General features: G+C 37.1%; 2 protein-coding genes across 3 annotated transcripts in view; one reads left to right on the forward strand and one right to left on the reverse strand.

Moving 5' to 3' along the window:
* Positions 1-507: 507 nt before the first annotated feature.
* Positions 508-8578, reverse strand: gdnfb (glial cell derived neurotrophic factor b). The gene is made up of 3 exons (XM_077241767.1): positions 7746-8578; positions 6811-7050; positions 508-1371 (listed from the first exon to the last, which is right to left on the reverse strand). The coding sequence occupies exons 2-3, from the start codon at positions 7022-7024 to the stop codon at positions 944-946; spliced, it is 642 nt and encodes a 213-aa protein (XP_077097882.1). The 5' UTR covers positions 7025-7050; positions 7746-8578; the 3' UTR covers positions 508-943.
* A 2077-nt stretch (positions 8579-10655) lies between these two features.
* egflam (EGF-like, fibronectin type III and laminin G domains) overlaps positions 10656-18993 on the forward strand; it is a 29818-nt gene continuing 21480 nt past the window's right edge. Inside the window, exons 1-6 of one of the 2 annotated variants that reach the window (XM_077241814.1) lie at positions 10656-11188; positions 14653-14762; positions 15945-16031; positions 16764-16790; positions 16879-16996; positions 17092-17227. In XM_077241814.1, coding sequence (XP_077097929.1) covers positions 11095-11188; positions 14653-14762; positions 15945-16031; positions 16764-16790; positions 16879-16996; positions 17092-17227 — 572 coding nt within the window. In that variant the 5' untranslated portion in view covers positions 10656-11094. The remainder of the gene's footprint in view (positions 11189-14652; positions 14763-15944; positions 16032-16763; positions 16791-16878; positions 16997-17091; positions 17228-18993) is intronic. The other variant, XM_077241813.1, reaches the window with a different exon arrangement.

Below are 18993 nucleotides of genomic sequence, written 5' to 3' on the forward strand. Positions count from 1 at the left end.
CTCTGTCTAGTGCTCACATTACAGATTTACAGCAGCTAATGACTAATTACTGATGTTACTCTTGACCCTGAGCCTGTGTTTGTCATGTTGAGGTAATGGCATTAACAAGGTTGTTTCTTGTTGGCGGGTGTATTAACGATGGCCTGTGTGGTGTGTGATGACACAGGTGAGTGCGGTGGCCGAAACGTGAACTCTGAATTAGTGATCAGGTCACGAACACGCTCCATATCTCTAGTTTCAGTCTCTTTCTTAATCATCTCCATCATCACTCTATTTTTACATCTTTCTTCCACAAACCCAAGCTCTCCATTGAGTCAAGAGGTAATCAGTCACATTTTTCCGTATAAAATTAGACCAATCTATGTTTTTATGTAACTGACTCAAAAAACTTTTGAACAGTCTTAAAGAAAAAAACATTGATGACTAACTTGTAAGACTAGTCTTAGCAGTTTATGCAACCGGCCCAGAGTGTGACGGAAAACTGTGAAACAACGTAAAGATGAGAACTTTTTTTTGGTATTTTTTATTAAACAGAATTAATAACAATGAAAAATTAACAAGGGGAAAACATATAAATAGGTATTTAAATATATATATAAATAGGGATTAATGAATTATCAAATAATTCAGTTGGGTTCTGTTTTTAACATTGAACATAATCAGAGAAAATTCAAATTCTCCACATTAGTGGAAGTTAAAGGTCAAAAAGACACCATAAGAACTTTTAAAAACATGCCGCACACAAAATATCCCATCTCATTTAAAAACCCTGTTGAGGAGATGCTGAGATGATGTATGTAACATCCTGGAATTCCCTATCCTGTATCTTCTCGGAGAAATACAATCATGATGATTCCCTCAACTAAGTCATGCTCACACATGTAATAACCTGAAATTGCTTCTATTGATTTTCCCGTCTTGTGTCATTATCTCCCACAGCTGCTTAGACACAGCCACATCTCCGTGCCGAATGCCTCTCCATGGTGTGGTATATCAGGTTGTCATCCAGAAAGGACAGGTCGTCGTCGTATTGGACAGGTCGACAGCAGGCGGTGGGAGGGGAGCTGCGCAGAATGTTTTTATCACCGCCGGCGAGGCTGGTGAGGATTTTGTCGTAGTTTGTGAGTGAGTTTTCACACACGCCGCTGCAGTAGCTGAATATCATCTCCTCCTGACTCCGGTAGCCCAAACCCAGATCGGACACTTTCAGCTGGACTTGTCTTAGTGCACATGATCTTCCTTTTCCTTTCTCTTTCTCTCTCTCGTCACGACTCGGCCTCTTTCTGTCCATCTTGTTACGGAGGAAACCTCTCCGTTTCAGAGATCTCTTGAATCTGTGGATGAAGGCTGAGTCGGGAGTGGGAAAGCTGTCTGAGGACAGAGGAATGACAGAGATGTTCCCACATTTACACTACTAATATATCTGATTTTAAAGCAATAGGCTAAAATTTGAGCAGTTTGAACCTGAACAACGAAGTTTTATGTGGACAGATTATGCTCTTTGTGTATATGCATGCTTTGAAAGGGTCATATCATGAAAATGATGTCGTTTAAATGCCCCCTAAGTACAAATTATGGAAAACCATACCGATATTGTCTCCCTGTAAACTACAAAAATGTGAATTTGTGAAAACAGTGACGTCATGCGCATGTGTATTAAGTGTTCAGTCGATAGGTGCGTAGTGTTTCTTTACAACGTGACATCGCCATCTAGAGGCCTGGCAGCAGAACACAGCGTTTTTAGTCTTTTTTGCAGAGCCAGTGAGTTGTCATCTGTACATGAAACTTTTCAAAAACGCAAAGGAAAAACTTTCCCATTTTTAGTACATTGTTGTCGTATAAATGTAATAGGGGCAAGCTAGTTAGAGCTCTCTGGCCTCAAGAAGCGCGCTAGTGACTGATGCTAGAGACTGCGGTCTTTAGCATTCTTGTTAGCGCGCGCGCCGACCATGCTGGAGATGCCGGTTTGAATCCCGCTCAGAGGTGCGTTTCCTGAAAGCATTGTTAGCCAGCAAAGGTAGCAAGTTCCAACAAGTCGGTGTTTCCCAAAACCATAGTTCCAACATTCACAAGAAGCATTGCAAAGTTGTGTGGTTGGAATGACAGCTCTCGACCTGTGCTTAGAAGCATAGTTTATTGTTTGCATGACATTTGTATTCAATAAATCCTTATCTTGAGAAAAACAAGCAAACATGACATTCTGTACAATCTGTGTCTTTTATTTCGAATACATACAAATTTCATTTACGTCTTTTAGTTTGTCGAGATTTAAGGCACCTTTTTTGAAGAGTGCGCCTGTGCGAAAGTGATCTAGTAAGAACGAGCCTATGATTGAATCTGAAAATAAAGCGAAATAACTGAGAATAAAGAGAAATAGTCCTCAGATTCCATGTCTGTAAAATATACTCACCTAAAGGATTATTAGCAGCACCATAGTAATACTGTGTTTGACCCCCTTTCGCCTTCAGAACTGCCTTAATTCTACGTGGTATTGATTCAACAAGGTGCTGAAAGCATTCTTTAGAAATGTTGGCCCATATTGATAGGATAGCATCTTGCAGGTGATGGAGATTTGTGGGATGCACATCCAGGGCACGAAGCTCCCGTTCCACCACATCCCAAAGATGCTCTATTGGGTTGAGATCTGGTGAGTGTGGGGGCCATTTTAGTACAGTGAACTCATTGTCATGTTCAAGAAACCAATTTGAAATGATTCGAGCTTTGTGACATCGTGCATTATCCTGCTGGAAGTAGCCATCAGAGCATAGGCGTCGATTTCGGTGGGTACGGTGGGTACGCGTCCCCACCAGATTTCGCCATGAGTCATTTTGTACCCACCACTTTTTGAAACATTGAGGCGCCACGGATGTACCTAATACATATAAATAAAACATATCCAGTTAACTGGCAGAGCATTAATTTAATTTGCTATTAAATAAGAGACCTAGCGCTAAAATGTGGTGTTTTTGAACTCAAGCTGCTGAGCGCTCGTTGCCGCGGCAATCAGTGTCACGGATACAGGCTCGCGCAGTCTTCACTCGGACACGCGCTTCAATCTATCGCCGTTGTGGAGACTCTCTATTCATTCCGGTGAAATCTCAAAATAAAATGCACACAAACGTGTCCCTGTTTGATATAGACTGTAACCACTGATGAACATATTCAGTTTTGATGAGAGAAAAAAAAAAAAAACAAGTGCAGAATAGAACCCGTAACCTCTGACACGTTTGGCAAAAGATCAACCACTAGACCATTAAAGAACTCAAACAAACTGTGCAGATCGATGGATTTATTTAAGGGTTGAGCAGAGAGGCTGCACAGTTTGACAAGTTTCAGTGACGTGCGGTCTAGGTAGGCAATCTAGGCACTACCCTGCCAAAATTGTTTTTTCTGTTTATTCTTGTTTTTTATATATGCAATATGTGTGTTATTCCAATTGTTTAGACGTTATGATGACAAATGTGGCAGGTATGCATAATCAAATAAAAAACAAATGGTAGAATAAGAAGTACTTTTACTGTCTACTAGCATTTTTCTTTTACTAGCATTTGTTTGTGTGTTGCGCATGCACACTTCGATCCTGTATTCTTCAACATGTTTCGGCAAAAAGCACAAATCTGCTGTGCCTTTGGACGTACATTTGTTATGCCAGTAATCATCTCCGTTACGTATCAGACATGGACCAATTAAAATCGAGATATTACTGGACATTTGCGCAGCTAACGTCATTACACCACAGCTAGCCTACATAGTTAATCCCCGCCAAATTCAAAGTCAAAATGACAGCACCGGCCGTGATCACGGAGTTAAGAAATTTTTCTTTCACAAAATCTGAGTTAATAGCAAGAGGGAGGTCTACGCCAGCCTTAGATGGACTAATGCAGCAAAAGGGCTCAAAAATTGCCAGATCGTTTCAAACAGACTGGAATGAAAGAAAATATGTGATCGACATCTTAACGAGAACGGCGGAATGGGCGGATGGATTTTATGTACAAATAATCTATCGATTGGTGAGTCAAAAACTATTTTGGGCTTAATATTGAATTGATAAATGTGGTTGAATCAATGCAAGCCATTTGCCTTCATATTCAATTGAGCAGTGTTTGATTTTACTTTTGCTGACTGACAAACATTTTGCCGGTGTGCAACAATTAAAGATTAAGAATGGTTGCATTCTGATGCTGGAGTGGACATTACTACCGGTGTATGCCTGTACCGCGCTTGTGTGTGTGCGTGTGTGTGCGTGCGTGCGTGCGTGCGAGAGAGAGAGAGAGAGAGAGAGAGAGAGAGAGAGAGAGTAGCCTACACGATATACATCCTCCTGACATTTCTTGATATGCCGCGCTTGTGCGTAACGTTTACTGTTATTACGTATTATTAGCATAAACAATAAATCAGGTAATCTGGCTTTCAACTCAGTGCCTAGCCTCTTTAAGACATCACCGCAAGTCACTGACAAGTTTGTACCCAGCACTTCTGAAAATGCACTTCCGAATGCGTCTCTGTCCCCACATTTCAAACGAAACTGACGCCAGTGAGCATTGGTGGAGATGATCGTGGAGTAGTAGCTATCTTGTTTGCATTATGCTTGCCTTAAATCTATTGCTGAATACGGGAATAGTTGTGATGATGATGATGTTGATTGGATGCTTTCAAGTTGGTCAAAATGACTGATGTAGATTGGATGAATGCATGTTGTAAATTGAGTAGCCAAGTATACTTGTCTGAAAACGTAAGGCTTTCTTCTTCATAAAACGAGTCGGACATCAAATTTTTGTATACATTTTTTTGTATTTACATAATTGCATTAATAAGCTACAGGACATCGTCTTTCAAAACATGACCTGCGCGAAAGAGAAAAAAAAAATGAATGCGTCATTGTACCCACCACTTCTAAAAATGCCCTTTCTGAATGCGTCTCTGTCCCCCCCACATTTCAAACCAAACTGACACCCGTGCATCAGAGGATGGGTACATGGTGGCCATAAAGGGATGGACATGGTCAGAAACAATGCTCAGGAAGGCCGTGGCATTTAAACGTTGCCCAATTGGCACTAAGGGGCCTAAAGTGTGCCAAGAAAACATCCCCCACACCATTACACCACCACAACCAGCCTGCACAGTGGTAACAAGGCATGATGGATCCATGTTCTCATTCTGTTTACGCCAAATTCTGCCTCTATCACCTGAATGTCTCAACAGAAATCGAGACTCATCAGACCAGGCAACATTTTTACAGTCTTCAACTGTCAAATTTTGGTGAGCTCTTGCAAATTGTAGCCTCTTTTTCCTATTTGTAGTGGAGATGAGTGGTACCCGGTTGGGTCATCTGCTGTTGTAGCCCATCCGCCTCAAGGTTGTGCGTGTTGTGGCTTTACAAATACTTTGCTGCATACCTCGGTTGTAACGAGTGGTTATTTCAGTTTAAGTTGCTCTTCTATCAGCTTGAATCAGTCGGCCCATTCTCCTCTGACCTCTAGCATCAACAAGGCATTTTCGCCCACAGGACTGCTGCATACTGGATGTTTTTCCCTTTTCACACCATTCTTTGTAAACCCTAGAAATGGTTGTGCATGAAAATCCCAGTAACTGAGCAGATTGTGAAATACTCAGACCGGCCCGTCTGGCACCAACAACCATGCCACGCTCAAAATTGCTTAAATCACCTTTCTTTCCCATTCTGACATTCAGTTTGGAGTTCAGGAGATTGTCTTGACCAGGACCACACCCCTAAATGCATCGAAGCAACTGCCATGTGATTGGTTGATTAGATAATTGCATTAATGAGAAATTGAACAGGTGTTCCTAATAATCCTTTAGGTGAGTGTATATAGCAAAACACCTAGCATTAATTCGATCTCAAACAGATTCATTAAAGAACTAGGACCGATTTAAGTTCTAGGAACTCCTTTTGGAGGAACTAATTTAGCTCCTACTTCAGAGTAGGGTCTAAGCCAGGACTAGGAACTATCCGTGACGTTAGTGTTCGCTGATTGGCCGAACGCACACGAAACACCTACACCCGCCATTTTTAAAAAACTAACTCTAACAAACTAACTCTACGAACATGGAAACCCGTAATAGATGGACCTCTTAACCTTTACGCTGAGGAGAAAATCATAACTTTGAGGGGACCAAACGAAACATGATTATGTATTTCTGTTAAGCTAGCAACACTGGACATCAACCACACGGCATACGCTAATAACTTTTCATTACTGTCTACTTTCTATGTATAACAGTTCTATCTAATAACGTATTAGATAGGACTGTTTGACAGAACTTAAACTAATGAGCACGGAGATGTATGTAAAACTAAATCTTTGTTTTTGCTGGAGAAACCCTTGGTTAGGGGACCTCAAGAACAAAAAAGACTTATTATAATAAATGATATGACCCTTTTGAAGTGCACTGCACATTGTGTTTTGACAGTATGTAAAGACGGTAGTGTTTTGATGTGCTTTGTGAAATGGTACCCCCATTGATAACCATGAGAGTGCGAGTAGAGCGATCAAAGAGCCATAACGTGATATAGTTTGCATTATTCTGACAGCTTTTAGCAACAATACTGCTTTTGTCCACAGGCACCAGATAATATACAGGTTTTCTAAACATAGATGAGTTGTAAGCTGATAGAACTAGAGTAGTGTGTGTCTAGTGTCCCACCCAGGTACAATGGGTCACCTGAAACTTCTTTACTTAACCACCACAACAGTATCAGGTTTGTCCTGAAACGCGCTTTATCACACCTGTGTGTATTCGTGTGACTTTTATTTATTTAATAATAAGAATCAAGTAGCTTGTCCTGACCTGAGTGACTTCTTGGCTGCGGATGTTTGATCGTACGAGCATCAGGCAGATTTTGGTTTGTTTTTCTCAGCAGGTCCAGTCTTTGAGAACACTGAGTGTGTGGTTGTGAATAGCGAGAGTGTCCGGCTCTTTTGGGGTTTTGTAGAAGCAGCGGGACAGACGACACGCCGCTCAGCATCAGTGCACACGCCAGCATCACAGCCCAGATCTTCATCTTACTCTCTCCTCAGCTCAGAGAGTCTGTGTCGGCCAGCACAAACTCACATTACACACATGAAGTTCAGTCAAACGGAGTATAAATCACTTTCAACTGCAGCCTTTATTGTATTTATATCACATTTATATCACATACTTTTAGACAGCCGAGCTTTGTACCTTTTTTGAAAAAAATTATTGAAAACATTAAATTGATATATCAGTTAAGACAGATATATTGCTTTTTTTACGGTTGTTTTAATTGATTTACTTAATTTCTCTGTCAAGCAAGTTTGAGCTACTAAAAAAAGGCACTTAGGAATTACATTTCATATAGGCTAATAATAATAATAATTAGTATTATTATTATTTAACTGATAGTATAATGTTATTGTTTTTATTATATTACCCCAGACACTTCTTTAAAAACACCAACTAGCCACTATATGAAAAAAGGCACTTTCTAAATTAACTTTGACATTACAACAATTTATTTCAATAAAGCTTTAATCTTTTTATTTGTATATAGCCCCAAAACAATTTACATTAAGTTTTAAAAAAATACACACAACTAGCCCCTAGTTACTATAATAATAATAATTTAACTTAATGTAACACCATTAGTAGTAGAATAAATAGTAGTATATAGCCACAAATACAATTTAAAATTAAAACTTAAAAACTAATAAAATAGTGATCAATGATGCTTTTTTGAAAAAGATGTATGATTACACACTCACCTGAGTTCAGCTCTGTGTATCCTGCCATCAGCACTGATGATCACAGAGCCAAAGGTGCTTTCCGAAAACATTTATAAAATAAAAACAGTGCATATTATATTTCCTTTCAGTTGACTCATGTTCTTCTGCTGTCAGGGAACATCGTTGACAAACTACATCAGCCTCTTCCTGACGGTGGTTTAATATATGATCCAAAATAAATTGTTGTTGCTATACATCCACTTCAATAATCAGATTTTGGTTTTTAATTGTATTGATGATTATTTAATCGTTCAGGTCCAGTCCGAGTCCAGGTTTTACGCGCGCCAGCTGTGACAATGTGCGGTGCGCGTGAACAGTTCGCGCGCTCAGTCAAAACACGCTGAGTGACATCATGTACAAAGCAAACCGCCTCCTGGATATTATTTAAACGTGCTGGAAAGATCGCTAAAGATAAATATACCGTAACTCTATTATTAAATGTATGCTGCATTCACGTGCTATCGGAATGATCCTAAATACTTGTCCCCTAGGTAATAAAAAAGGGACAGGATGGATCGCCATTTCAAGTCAAAATTTGAATGCGATTATCTCGTAATCGCGACTTCAGAAGTGGGAAGTAGGAAATGTCCGATAGCACGTGAAAGCAGCATTATTATAATTTAGTTTGTCGTTTCTCACATATTAATTATTTTATTATTTATATTCAAGTGATCTATTGTCTTGTTTCACAAGAATTCCGTGCTGAAGAAGGGATAAAATACAATACCTCTGTCCACAATGACGTACATGCTATAATTTGTTTGGCAACAAATAACCTGTTGATAAATGGATTTCCACTTTCAGTTTGAGATCAGCAATCATATCCATGACAAACACTCCCTCTGCCGGTCTATAGTCTACAGTGCAGTGAATTTAAAAATGTTCAGATTTCCAAATCTGGATTACTAGTGCTCTGACTAAATGGGATCACATATCACAAGATGAAAAGATCAACTGGTAGGCTAGAAGAATCCTTTAGGTGTTTTTATTTGAAGAGAAAGAAAATAGCAAAATAAACAGATGCAAACATTCCTTTTCATTTTCAAATTCCTTTAAACAGTCAGATAAAAAAAAATATATGAGGGTTGAAGGTACAATTTTTTTTTTTGAGACAAAAAAAAAACCTTTGTGAGAGGATCCAAAAACATTGAAAGATAATGTTGTTCCTCCCATCTCCGTAGCTCTTCATCTGACCCACAGATACATAAAAACAAACAAATATATATGCAATAAGGGATGCACGATTTAGAAACTGCTTTTGACTGTCTCTGATGATTGTGTCATTGTAATTTGTGCATTGTAATACGCGCCGTGATAAGGAACTGTAATGCGGTCAAACCTGCCTGGAACTACTTTAGCCGAGCTTTGCCCTGAAAATAATTGCACACCTAGAACGTTCTCAACCAATCAGAATCAAGTATTCAAAAGCCCTGTAGTATAAAGTTAAATATTTTAATTTAGTTTGATATTGGCAGGGGATTATTTTATGGGGACAAAATCTTTTCTTGTTTAATGTACTGTACGTAAGGACATAATAGATAGCCTTATGTGTACTTTATCTACTTTATCACTGTACTGATTAAACACAAATTAAGTTAAAAATATCAATAAATACGCTATATATTCTAACATTATTATTTTACCATTTTTAAAGTTCCATTACATTTTGTACCAGAAATCCACCCTTCTGCTGGGATCAGGATAATCCTGCTTTTTTGGATCAAAGTTATCACAATCCAATAGTGAAAAGTTTTGAGCTGTTTTCTCCTATCTCGGCCATTAAGGCATTGCCTACTGTAGCCTATGTGATGTCGTTTGTTTCTGTCAGATTGTGAGGATGAGGTCCCTCTTTAATTTTTTTCATATCATATCATATCATATCTACATTAACTGGAATCATTATAATTATAATTCAGAAAAATTGGAAATGTATTGGATAAAAAACAAATAAAAAAATAGTGAATATTCAACAAGAAACGGTTGATAAACGGAGAATCAGCACTTTTGCATATGACTCCCTCTTCCGGTCAATAGTCTGAAGTGCAGCACTTGTCCATTACAGTTATTACATAAGCCTTCTATCACCTGTTGTTGTAACAATTGTCTTTAATCAATTGTTGTATATAATGTAATGTAATATATGTATTATATTATAATATAATGTATTATAAAATATATATAATGTTATAAACATATTATAATATAATGTATTATATTATATAAATAATGTAATATAATATCTGTTTAAGAGTGTTGGTTAATGTGATGAAGCAGTCTTAAAGGTGTGTGTGTGTGTGTGTGTGTGTGTGTGTGTGTGTGTGTGTGTGTGTGTGTGTGTGTGTGTGTGTGTGTGTGTGTGTGTGTGGACTAAATTAAAATGTCAGTAATCACAGTGAGTGTATCATTAATCAGGCTGGTTAACCATCAAACTTAATTCAGATCTCCTTTGATTTTAGCAGGGAAAACAATGCAGATGATTGCCAGATGAAATCGAAATATAAAAGACATGATTGCTTTGAATCTGACAGCTATGAATTCCTCAATTTCCAGAAGAGAAAACATGGACAGGACAGTGGAAAAAGAGTATCTATCTATCTATCTATCTATCTATCTATCTATCTATCTATCTATCTATCTATCTATCTATCTATCTATCTATCTATCTATCTATCTATCTATCTATCTATCTATCTATCTATCCATCTATCCATCTATCTATCAATCGAATTTAGTTTTAACTTGTGGTTTTAATACCCACCATAAAGTTGATCTAATGTCCATTCATCCACGTTCATCTGAACCTTTACCTCTGAAACTTTGCCTCATCATCCTTCAGTGTGAGTGTGCTGTAGTATTGTATTGACCAGTCTCCGTGTTTCTATATTGGTCAGAGTTACTGAAGCGAGCTCAAGTCTCCATCTGTGTAGATTAGACCATTATCCTCTTAACTCCGAGTGTCCCTGCCTTCCTTCTCACTGCTCCACTCAGAAACACTCATGAATAAGAAGAAACTTTGCGTCTGCCTGTGATTCACGGACTCTCGACGGGTGTGTGTGTGTGTGTCGTGGCGCTCCGCGGATGTAGAAGTTGTTGAGAGTTGATCGCGCGCGTCGGGGCTCCTGAGGGCCCGCACACGGCGAGTGTGTGTCTGATCTCCAGCAGACAGTAATCGCATCAGACCGGCTTCAGCGTGCATACAAAGACCTGCAACAGGCTACATCGAACATTCAGCGCTTTTTATTCTCTATAGGAGTTTAGAATGAGGAACAACCGCATTTGAAGCTCAAATTGACGCGATCAGTATTTCCAAAATCATAAAGGATTGAAAATGCGCCTCCAGAAGAGAGTGGTGGTGCTTCTTGCATTGGTGTGGATGTGGAATATCGCTCTTTGCGCAAGAAAGTCTAGTGCACGGAAGTCAGGTGAGTGTCATTTTCATTACTGGTGTTCTTTTGTTCAAATTTAGTCTTTTTCCCCTCTTTTAGATCATTGCATTAAATGCAATAGGCTATCTTCACTAGGCCTAACGTTTTTCCATTTGTACGCAAGGTCTTTAAATCAGCTGGTGTTTTGTTGATTTTCTGTGAATGTAGGAAGTCAGTTCTTCTCAAGTTCACAGGTGTCCATCTTCATTCTGAACTATTTCTACTTTTTTGCATCAGACCTTTCATCTTTGCATTAGTTAACAAAATGGTGTCATTTATCATGATGACATTCACACATTTTTCAGCATGCATCATGTGACTGAGTACTTTTTGGAGCTTCTTTATGTCCCATAATCACCCAGGATAAACATTTCGGCTATTCCGATGGATAGATGTACAGGTGATTTGTCACAGAGACATCTGAGGTCGCAGTCATACAGCAGGGTCAGCGCTGTGTATGGCACTTCCATATGCCCTCCGGACGATCTCATGCCCCAATGTCCATAGCCAACAATTTAGAGTAATGAAAACCATCAGTCATTTCAGATAAACAAGCCCTCTGATAACTGACACTTCAGATGAAATGCTTCAAATTGGTGCTTGTCCCTTTGGTACCCTTGGGTATATGGAGATGCTTAACCTTAATGCGCTTTTTAGTGGTATAGCCAAGAAACTGGAAGCAATATTTAATTTGGTGGTCTTGATTTATTAAAAGACTAACTAATTCAAGTCTACAGCCACGTATAGACAAGTTTGGTCGGTTTCGTTTCAGACCTTAAGGTTCCACCCCATGACAGTGGAAGGATTGAAAGGATTGTAGAAGAGAGCTATTAGAAGTTGGTCGGGGTAAATGTAATTTTCTTATAAGTTTGATTGCATCATCTGTTGAAAAAGATCTTTGCCTGGAGCCTTTTCTCTTTAGTTTGTATTGACTCAAAGTTGTTAACGAAAATGGCACATTTTTGCTCACTGAAGGTTTTCTTACCTTCACACAAACTTGAACATCAATTCCAATTTTGTTACTCCGTTTTCTGTTGCCTAAAAATCCATACCTTAATGATATCTACATCTTTCTGGGTTGCTCTCGAATTAAGGATCCCATTAAATCAATCAAGTATTGTGGCTTTAAGTTGTCTGTAGCCTTGGGTCAATGTTAAAAGTTCCCAAAAGAATACAAATATGAGTTTCAAATGTATTTATTTTTCTTTTCATAGTACTAGCTGCTTCTGACTAGCAATTGCAAGTTGTAAATCATGGGCTGTGTTCAGAATAGCATGCTGAGTACCACTGACACACTAGTCACACTATGCTGCAGTAAATAGTATGCATACTGTGCACTGTATTAACATTTTCTAGTATGCATAAAATACCGGATGAGCTACTGCATTTTCCAAAATGTGCAGTAACAAAGCATGTTGCACGAAATACCTTATCCCACAATGCAATGCTCTTGACTCGATCTCTCATTATTTTGCGTGATGAATGAAACAGAAGTAATTGCAGCTGGGATTTTATCATCTCTTTTCGACTCCTCATTTGATCGTACTCCAAATGTTAAGACATTTTTACACAAAATTGTAATGAAATGCAAAGAAACTTTGTTCCCAAAGTGCAAAGTATACGACTTTTTGAAATGTTTGAAAATTCACGGGCTATTTCTAAATTATATCGGGTAACACTTTACAATAAGGTCCCATTAGTTAACTCTTTGTAAGTTAATGCATTGTTACAGTGCTTATTAATCTTTAATAAAAATAAAACTGTTCATTGCTAGTTCATAACTCAGGTCCATTAAATAATATTAACAGATGCATCTTTTTGTACTAGTTGACATTATCTAGAATTAATGAATGCTTTAGAAGGATTTTTGTTGTTAGTTCATGTTAACTAAAGTTAATGTTAACAGATTAACCTTATTGTAAAGTTTTTTTCAGATGTTGTATTAAGTTTCATGGGAAAAAAAATGTATTATGTGAGATCCTTCCTAAATTGCTTTCCATAAGTTGTCTGTTACATCTATTATGGCTCTGTGTATTTGAGATCGTTATTTCACAACATTCATTCACAGTGCATTATGGTTTAATTTTGCACTGGGCTCCGCTAACATGCTTTGTATGTTTTTAGATTAGTCTTGGTTCAGATTGGTTTCTTTTCAGAAGGCAATATTTTAATTGCGCCACAAACACCTGCAACTCATAACAGATATATCAGAGCCAAGATCACATGGAACATGCATCAAAGAGCGTATTAGTCAGACTACATCAAATTACTCGATTTCTCTAATGACTACAAACCTTTTAAGTGAAATGTCTTGATGTGTGTTTATTTTGAGGGATAGCAATATCTTGTTAATGATCTGAAAGGAGAAAGTGATGCGATTGGAATAAATAATGCGTTTCTGTGAAAACACTGCAGGCAAGAGTTGATGATGGGATCACGGGATACACTGAAAAACCTGTAGAAAAAATGTTGGTAAAACCGGTATAATGTATAATAGGGGTGGTATAATGCACTTTTCACAAGATGTAAAATAAGTGAAGTTTTAGCTCAAAATACCCCACAGATATTTGTATATAGCATGTTAAAATTGTCACTTTTTGAGGGTAAGTATTAATCTTAGATCGTTTATTTTAACTAATTTACTAATACATTATTAAAATCAAAGTTGTATTTGTTAACATTAGTTGCACTGTGAACTAACATGAACAAACAATGAACAGCTGTATGTTTATTAATTAACATTAACAAGGATTAACAAATACAGTAACAAATGTATTGCTCATTGTTAGTTCATGTTAGTTAATACATTAACTGATATTGCATTAAATAACAAGACTATTGTAAAGTTTTACCAAAAACATAGTATTTACTTGTATAATATCAGTTTTATTTACCACTTTGAAAAATCACTTTTACAGTGTTGAAACAAAAGGGTTGGTGAATTTCTTTCCTCTGTTGAAAACAAAAGAAGATATTTTGAAGAATGTCAGTAACCGAACAGTAGATGGACCCCATTGACTTCCATAGCAAGCCATAGGATATTTCACTAGCCATCTTTGTGGTTTGATTGTTGTGTTGTCTTCCTGTCACGGGTTGCAGCCCCCCCCCCCCCCCACACACACATACACACACACACACTGTGAATCTGCGCTGTAGACATCAAACCTTTTACAGAGCGAGACATTTAGCAATGACCTTGTCCACACGCATCATGTGTAAAATTCGCATCTTCATTTAAAACTAGCCTTCTAAAATTGTATATGTACGCTTCTGTTTTCCTTTTTTTCTTATGACCTTTCTCATCAACACCATTGAATGAGTTACATTAACTAATCATTAGCTGTTTGCTAAAGTAAGCATCTGCAAGATCTGTTTTGGGTCTAATGTTGATATATGAACTGCTGAATGATAAAGTAGTGTTTCTGTTGTGTTATATATGTGATGTGATCTGTTCCTCTCAGAGAGGTTGAGTCCACCGCTGGACATCCAGCTGGAGACGGTGAACTGCACGGCATTCAGTGTCCGGTGGAAGATGCCCCGCAGACACGTCAGCACCATCACTGGATACAAGGTACAAACCCGTCCATCGGTAAACTGTTGCTGATTCAAGAACATATCGATTGTTCATCATATGTCAGTGTTAGAGGGTTAGAGTTCACCCAAAAATGAAAATTCTGTCAGTATTTACTCACCCTCTCATGTCATTCCAAACCCGTAAGTCTTTCGTTCATCTTCTGAACACAAATGAAATCTAAGAGATTTCTGTCCCTCCATTGACAGCTACACAACTACCCCTTTGATGCTTTAAAAAGTTCATAAAGAGATCACTTTATATGATGAGCAGATTGAATTTAGGCTTTTATTCACATATTTTATTCATTCACACACGAAGAGCTTTTGGACATAATTGCGTCTTTGTGTCTTAGTTATGTGCATTTAAACTTGTCACAGTTAAAATCCTCCACATTCAATTTTATTGAATATTCGTATCGGAGAGAAATGTTGTAACATGTTGATCTGTCAGTTACAGGTCTTTCATGAGACTCTCCTCATTGGTTTGCATAATGATGCATTTAAAATTTAATGACCAAACGTATCTTTATAAACGTTCACAATATTTTTTCAGATGAAATATAATGTGGATAACATTGAATACAAATATTGTCGTCAGTTTAGAGACTGATTATTAATCAGTCAAAACTCTCAACCTTTACTTTAACACTTATTATTCATGTTCTAATCGAATCCTAGTCCAACACGCAATGGATTGTGGGCAATACTAGTGTGAACGGATCTGGAAACCTCTTCTAACCGGAAACCAAGATCATCCGGGTATCTTTAGAATACTAATTTCAACATACTACGATTTGGGACACTATTCAGGAGGGATAGTATGCGAATTGCGACACAGCTCTTTTTATGTTTTTCATTTTAGTTTTAATTAAATATAATATTCCCGGCTGGTATTTGATTGGTTCTTGAGTAAACAACTTTGTGAAGGCAGGTCCAAAGCCATCATATTGAGTGTTATGAGTCTCTGTTAACTTATGTTAATATTGTTATGGTTGCTTATGGAATAAAGACTAGCCGAAACGCTCAGGTTTCTGGCATCAGGTATTACAAGCCCTGAAAGCTCTCTTATTCTTCAGATTTCTACACTGGTGCTGTATAGATGTCACTACAGGAATGATTTGAGAGCGACGGTTTCCAGATTAAAATATTAATGTAAATATTTAATTATTTTGTTGACCAGGTGTTTTACACGGAGATGAGGAATAATCGTCCGACCACCAATGCCGTTGTCCTGGAAGTTCCACTGAGTTTAGAAATGCTCACAACTGTATGTACAACCTCTTTATTATTTGGTATAATACTACTAAAATAACAATCAATTATTATATAATTATGTTTTATTTAAGGTAATGATACATTTATGTATATATTTACCTATGTGTATATTTGTATATAGGTATTTGATGCATTATAAACAACATTTTTATATACTGTATAAGTTTGTAGAGATCAATGAATATCAGAAAGCGCAAACATATACAGTATATGCGTTTTCTGATATTCATCGTTCTCTACAAACGCTTGTGATTATTATTAATATAAATATAATCATTATTAAAATGAATATCAGAAAACATTATATATACACATATATAACTGTAAATAAATTAATTAATGAATTTATGGCCATCCATCCAAGATAGATGGCAATATACGTTTATTTCTTCATTTATTTAGTTATCTGTGTATATAATGTTTTCTGATATTCATTATGTTTATATACATATATATATATATACACACACATATATATATATATATATATATATATATATATATATATATATATATATATGTATATGTATATATATTTTATTATAATTAAGATATATAAATTGCATTTTATTTATGATACATTTTAAAACATTCATGATAATAATAATAAAAAAAATGTTTTATAATAAATTCTGAATGATCAGATCATAGTAATTGTGAGGCTTCAGTATACCACAGTTGAAGTGAACAATTTGACTTGATGAATTTTGTCTTACTCTTACAGGGGCAGTTTGATGGTCAAGCGAGCTTTGTGAGTAGATGTTCAATATCTGATTCTCTGCTAATGCCATATGGTGCTGTTGTGCATGGCAAGCTGTTCCTGTGTGTGCGTGTGTTAGGATGTGGTGATCGGGAAGCTGAAGGTGGCCACGCAGTACCGTGTCAGTGTGGGTGCGTACGGCTGGGCAGGGGAGGGCAGACCCAGCATGCCCCGGGACATCAGCACTGGCTCTCACGGTGAGCAGGCAAATCACTAAACATACATTTTGATCAGCGTGCATTTAGCTAACAGAATGAATGAACTTTCATTATATTTTTCTCTTAAATTGTAGAAAAGTGCATGCCTCCTACACCTCCTACCCAGCCTAAAGTGGTTGCTGTGTCGGACACAGAACTGGCCCTGTCATGGCAACATGGAGAAAGTGAAGGAAGTGCACCTGTGCTATACTTCCTGGTGGCTTATATCAGGTAATTGTTCAGGGGATGGATGGATGGATGGAGAGAGAGAGAGAGAGAGAAAGATGGATGGATGCGTGGACAGACGGGCAGTGTAAACGGATGGATGGATAGATAGAAAATTCTGTTAATCTTCATTCATGTTCTTTCAAAGAATGCATTCCCTGAAAGTCTTCTGTGCATTTATTAAAACTAGACTGACTGATGTTTCTGCGTGTGATCTTCACCCTGTCCAGATGACTCATGCAACTAATGCATTTCTGTGGTCGTTACTGTTCTAGAACACAACTAACCCATTCAGGCCAGTTCAACACACAGTCTGCATGACCATACACATCAAACTCTGACCCGCAGGACACAACGGCCTGCTGTAATGTGTGTATGAGTTCCTGAGAACTGACCGACCGACTCTTTATTATTACAATTCAGAAAAATAAAAAAGTCATAAAAACGATGAAATAACACACGTAGAATTATGTAGTGACCCAAAATGTTGAATAAAAGAAACCTCTCTTATATTTGAGCTGCTTATTTGTCTGAATTCCAGCTCTCGTCATTAAAGGGATAGTTCACACAAAAATGAAAATTCTGTCATCATTTACTCACCCGTCATGTTGTTCCAAACCCGTATGAGTTTCTTTCTTCTGTTGAACACAAAAGAAGATATTTTGAAGAATGTTGGTAATCAAACAGTTCCTACCATTGACTTCCATAGTAGGAAAAAATATACAATGGAAGTTAATGGCTACCGGCGTAAACTGTTTGATTCAACATTCTTCAAAATATCTTCTTGTGTGTTCAGCAGAAGAAAGAAACTCATACGGGTTACTCATACAACCTGAGTAAATGATGACAGAATTAAAATTTTTGTGTGAACTATCCATTTAAAGGCAGTCATCAACTTCATGAGGGGCATCCTTGGATGCTTCTTTAAAAAATAAAATCATAAACTTGTGATGCATCAGAAGTACCTTAAAATGTATACTGATTTATATTTATTTTTATTAATAAAAATATATAATTATTGAAATGAATATCAGAAAACATTATATGTACACATATATCACTTATTTATCACTTTTTTCTTAAATGAAAATAACAGTTCTTAAAGACATTCATACATTTGTTAACATGATTCATATTTATTCTTATTTATATTATACTTATCAACAAATTTCAAGTTTTTAACATAAACCATAAAAATTTGTATATAATAAAAATTAACATAAGCTTTCAACATGGAACATAAGCTTTTCAATGGCACACATTCATAGTGATCCATTTAGCAGTGTTTCAGTGAGTGCTGCTTTTTAAGAATGTGTCAAAATGTGTTAAAACGTTTCTCTGTTCTGTTCCATTGCACTCTGTACACCTGTTTTATACTGCAAGGACATGTTCATTTTTTTGTCACATTATTTTTTGGAGTAGTAGATTGATGCATTTTATGTACAGATTATTTTTAAGATCATGAAGAAAACTGTAATACTAAATATATTCAGTGGAGCGTGTCCAGGTTTTTAATACTCATTGATAATTATGCAGCATGATTCAATAGAACAGCAGATTAGGATATACCCCCCACTAGAGACTGTCTGCTTCTCAGATTAACAACCTTTCACATAATCTGGGTAATATAGCAGAAGCGGAAGTTGTCATGGTTTGATAAACTTCTATAGTGGTGCACGGAAACTACAAAAAATGTCATTTTTGCTTTCCCATTTATCTCAATAGCATTAGAAAACAATCTACCATAGATTTCTATGACGTTCCAAATAGGA

The sequence above is a fragment of the Siphateles boraxobius genome, unplaced genomic scaffold (genome assembly GCF_051911475.1).
Source record: "Siphateles boraxobius isolate OS27281-9 unplaced genomic scaffold, OSU_SipBor_1 24, whole genome shotgun sequence".
NCBI classification, from domain to species: domain Eukaryota; kingdom Metazoa; phylum Chordata; class Actinopteri; order Cypriniformes; family Leuciscidae; genus Siphateles; species Siphateles boraxobius.

Bases quoted from the DNA above. Each gene is read 5' to 3' on its own strand.
- gdnfb (XM_077241767.1), bottom strand. From the start codon at position 7,024: ATGAAGATCTGGGCTGTGATGCTGGCGTGTGCACTGATGCTGAGCGGC. The intron at 1,372-6,810 runs GTCAGGACAAGC...CTCTGTCCTCAG, and splicing joins GCAGCCAAGAAGTCACTCAG to ACAGCTTTCCCACTCCCGAC.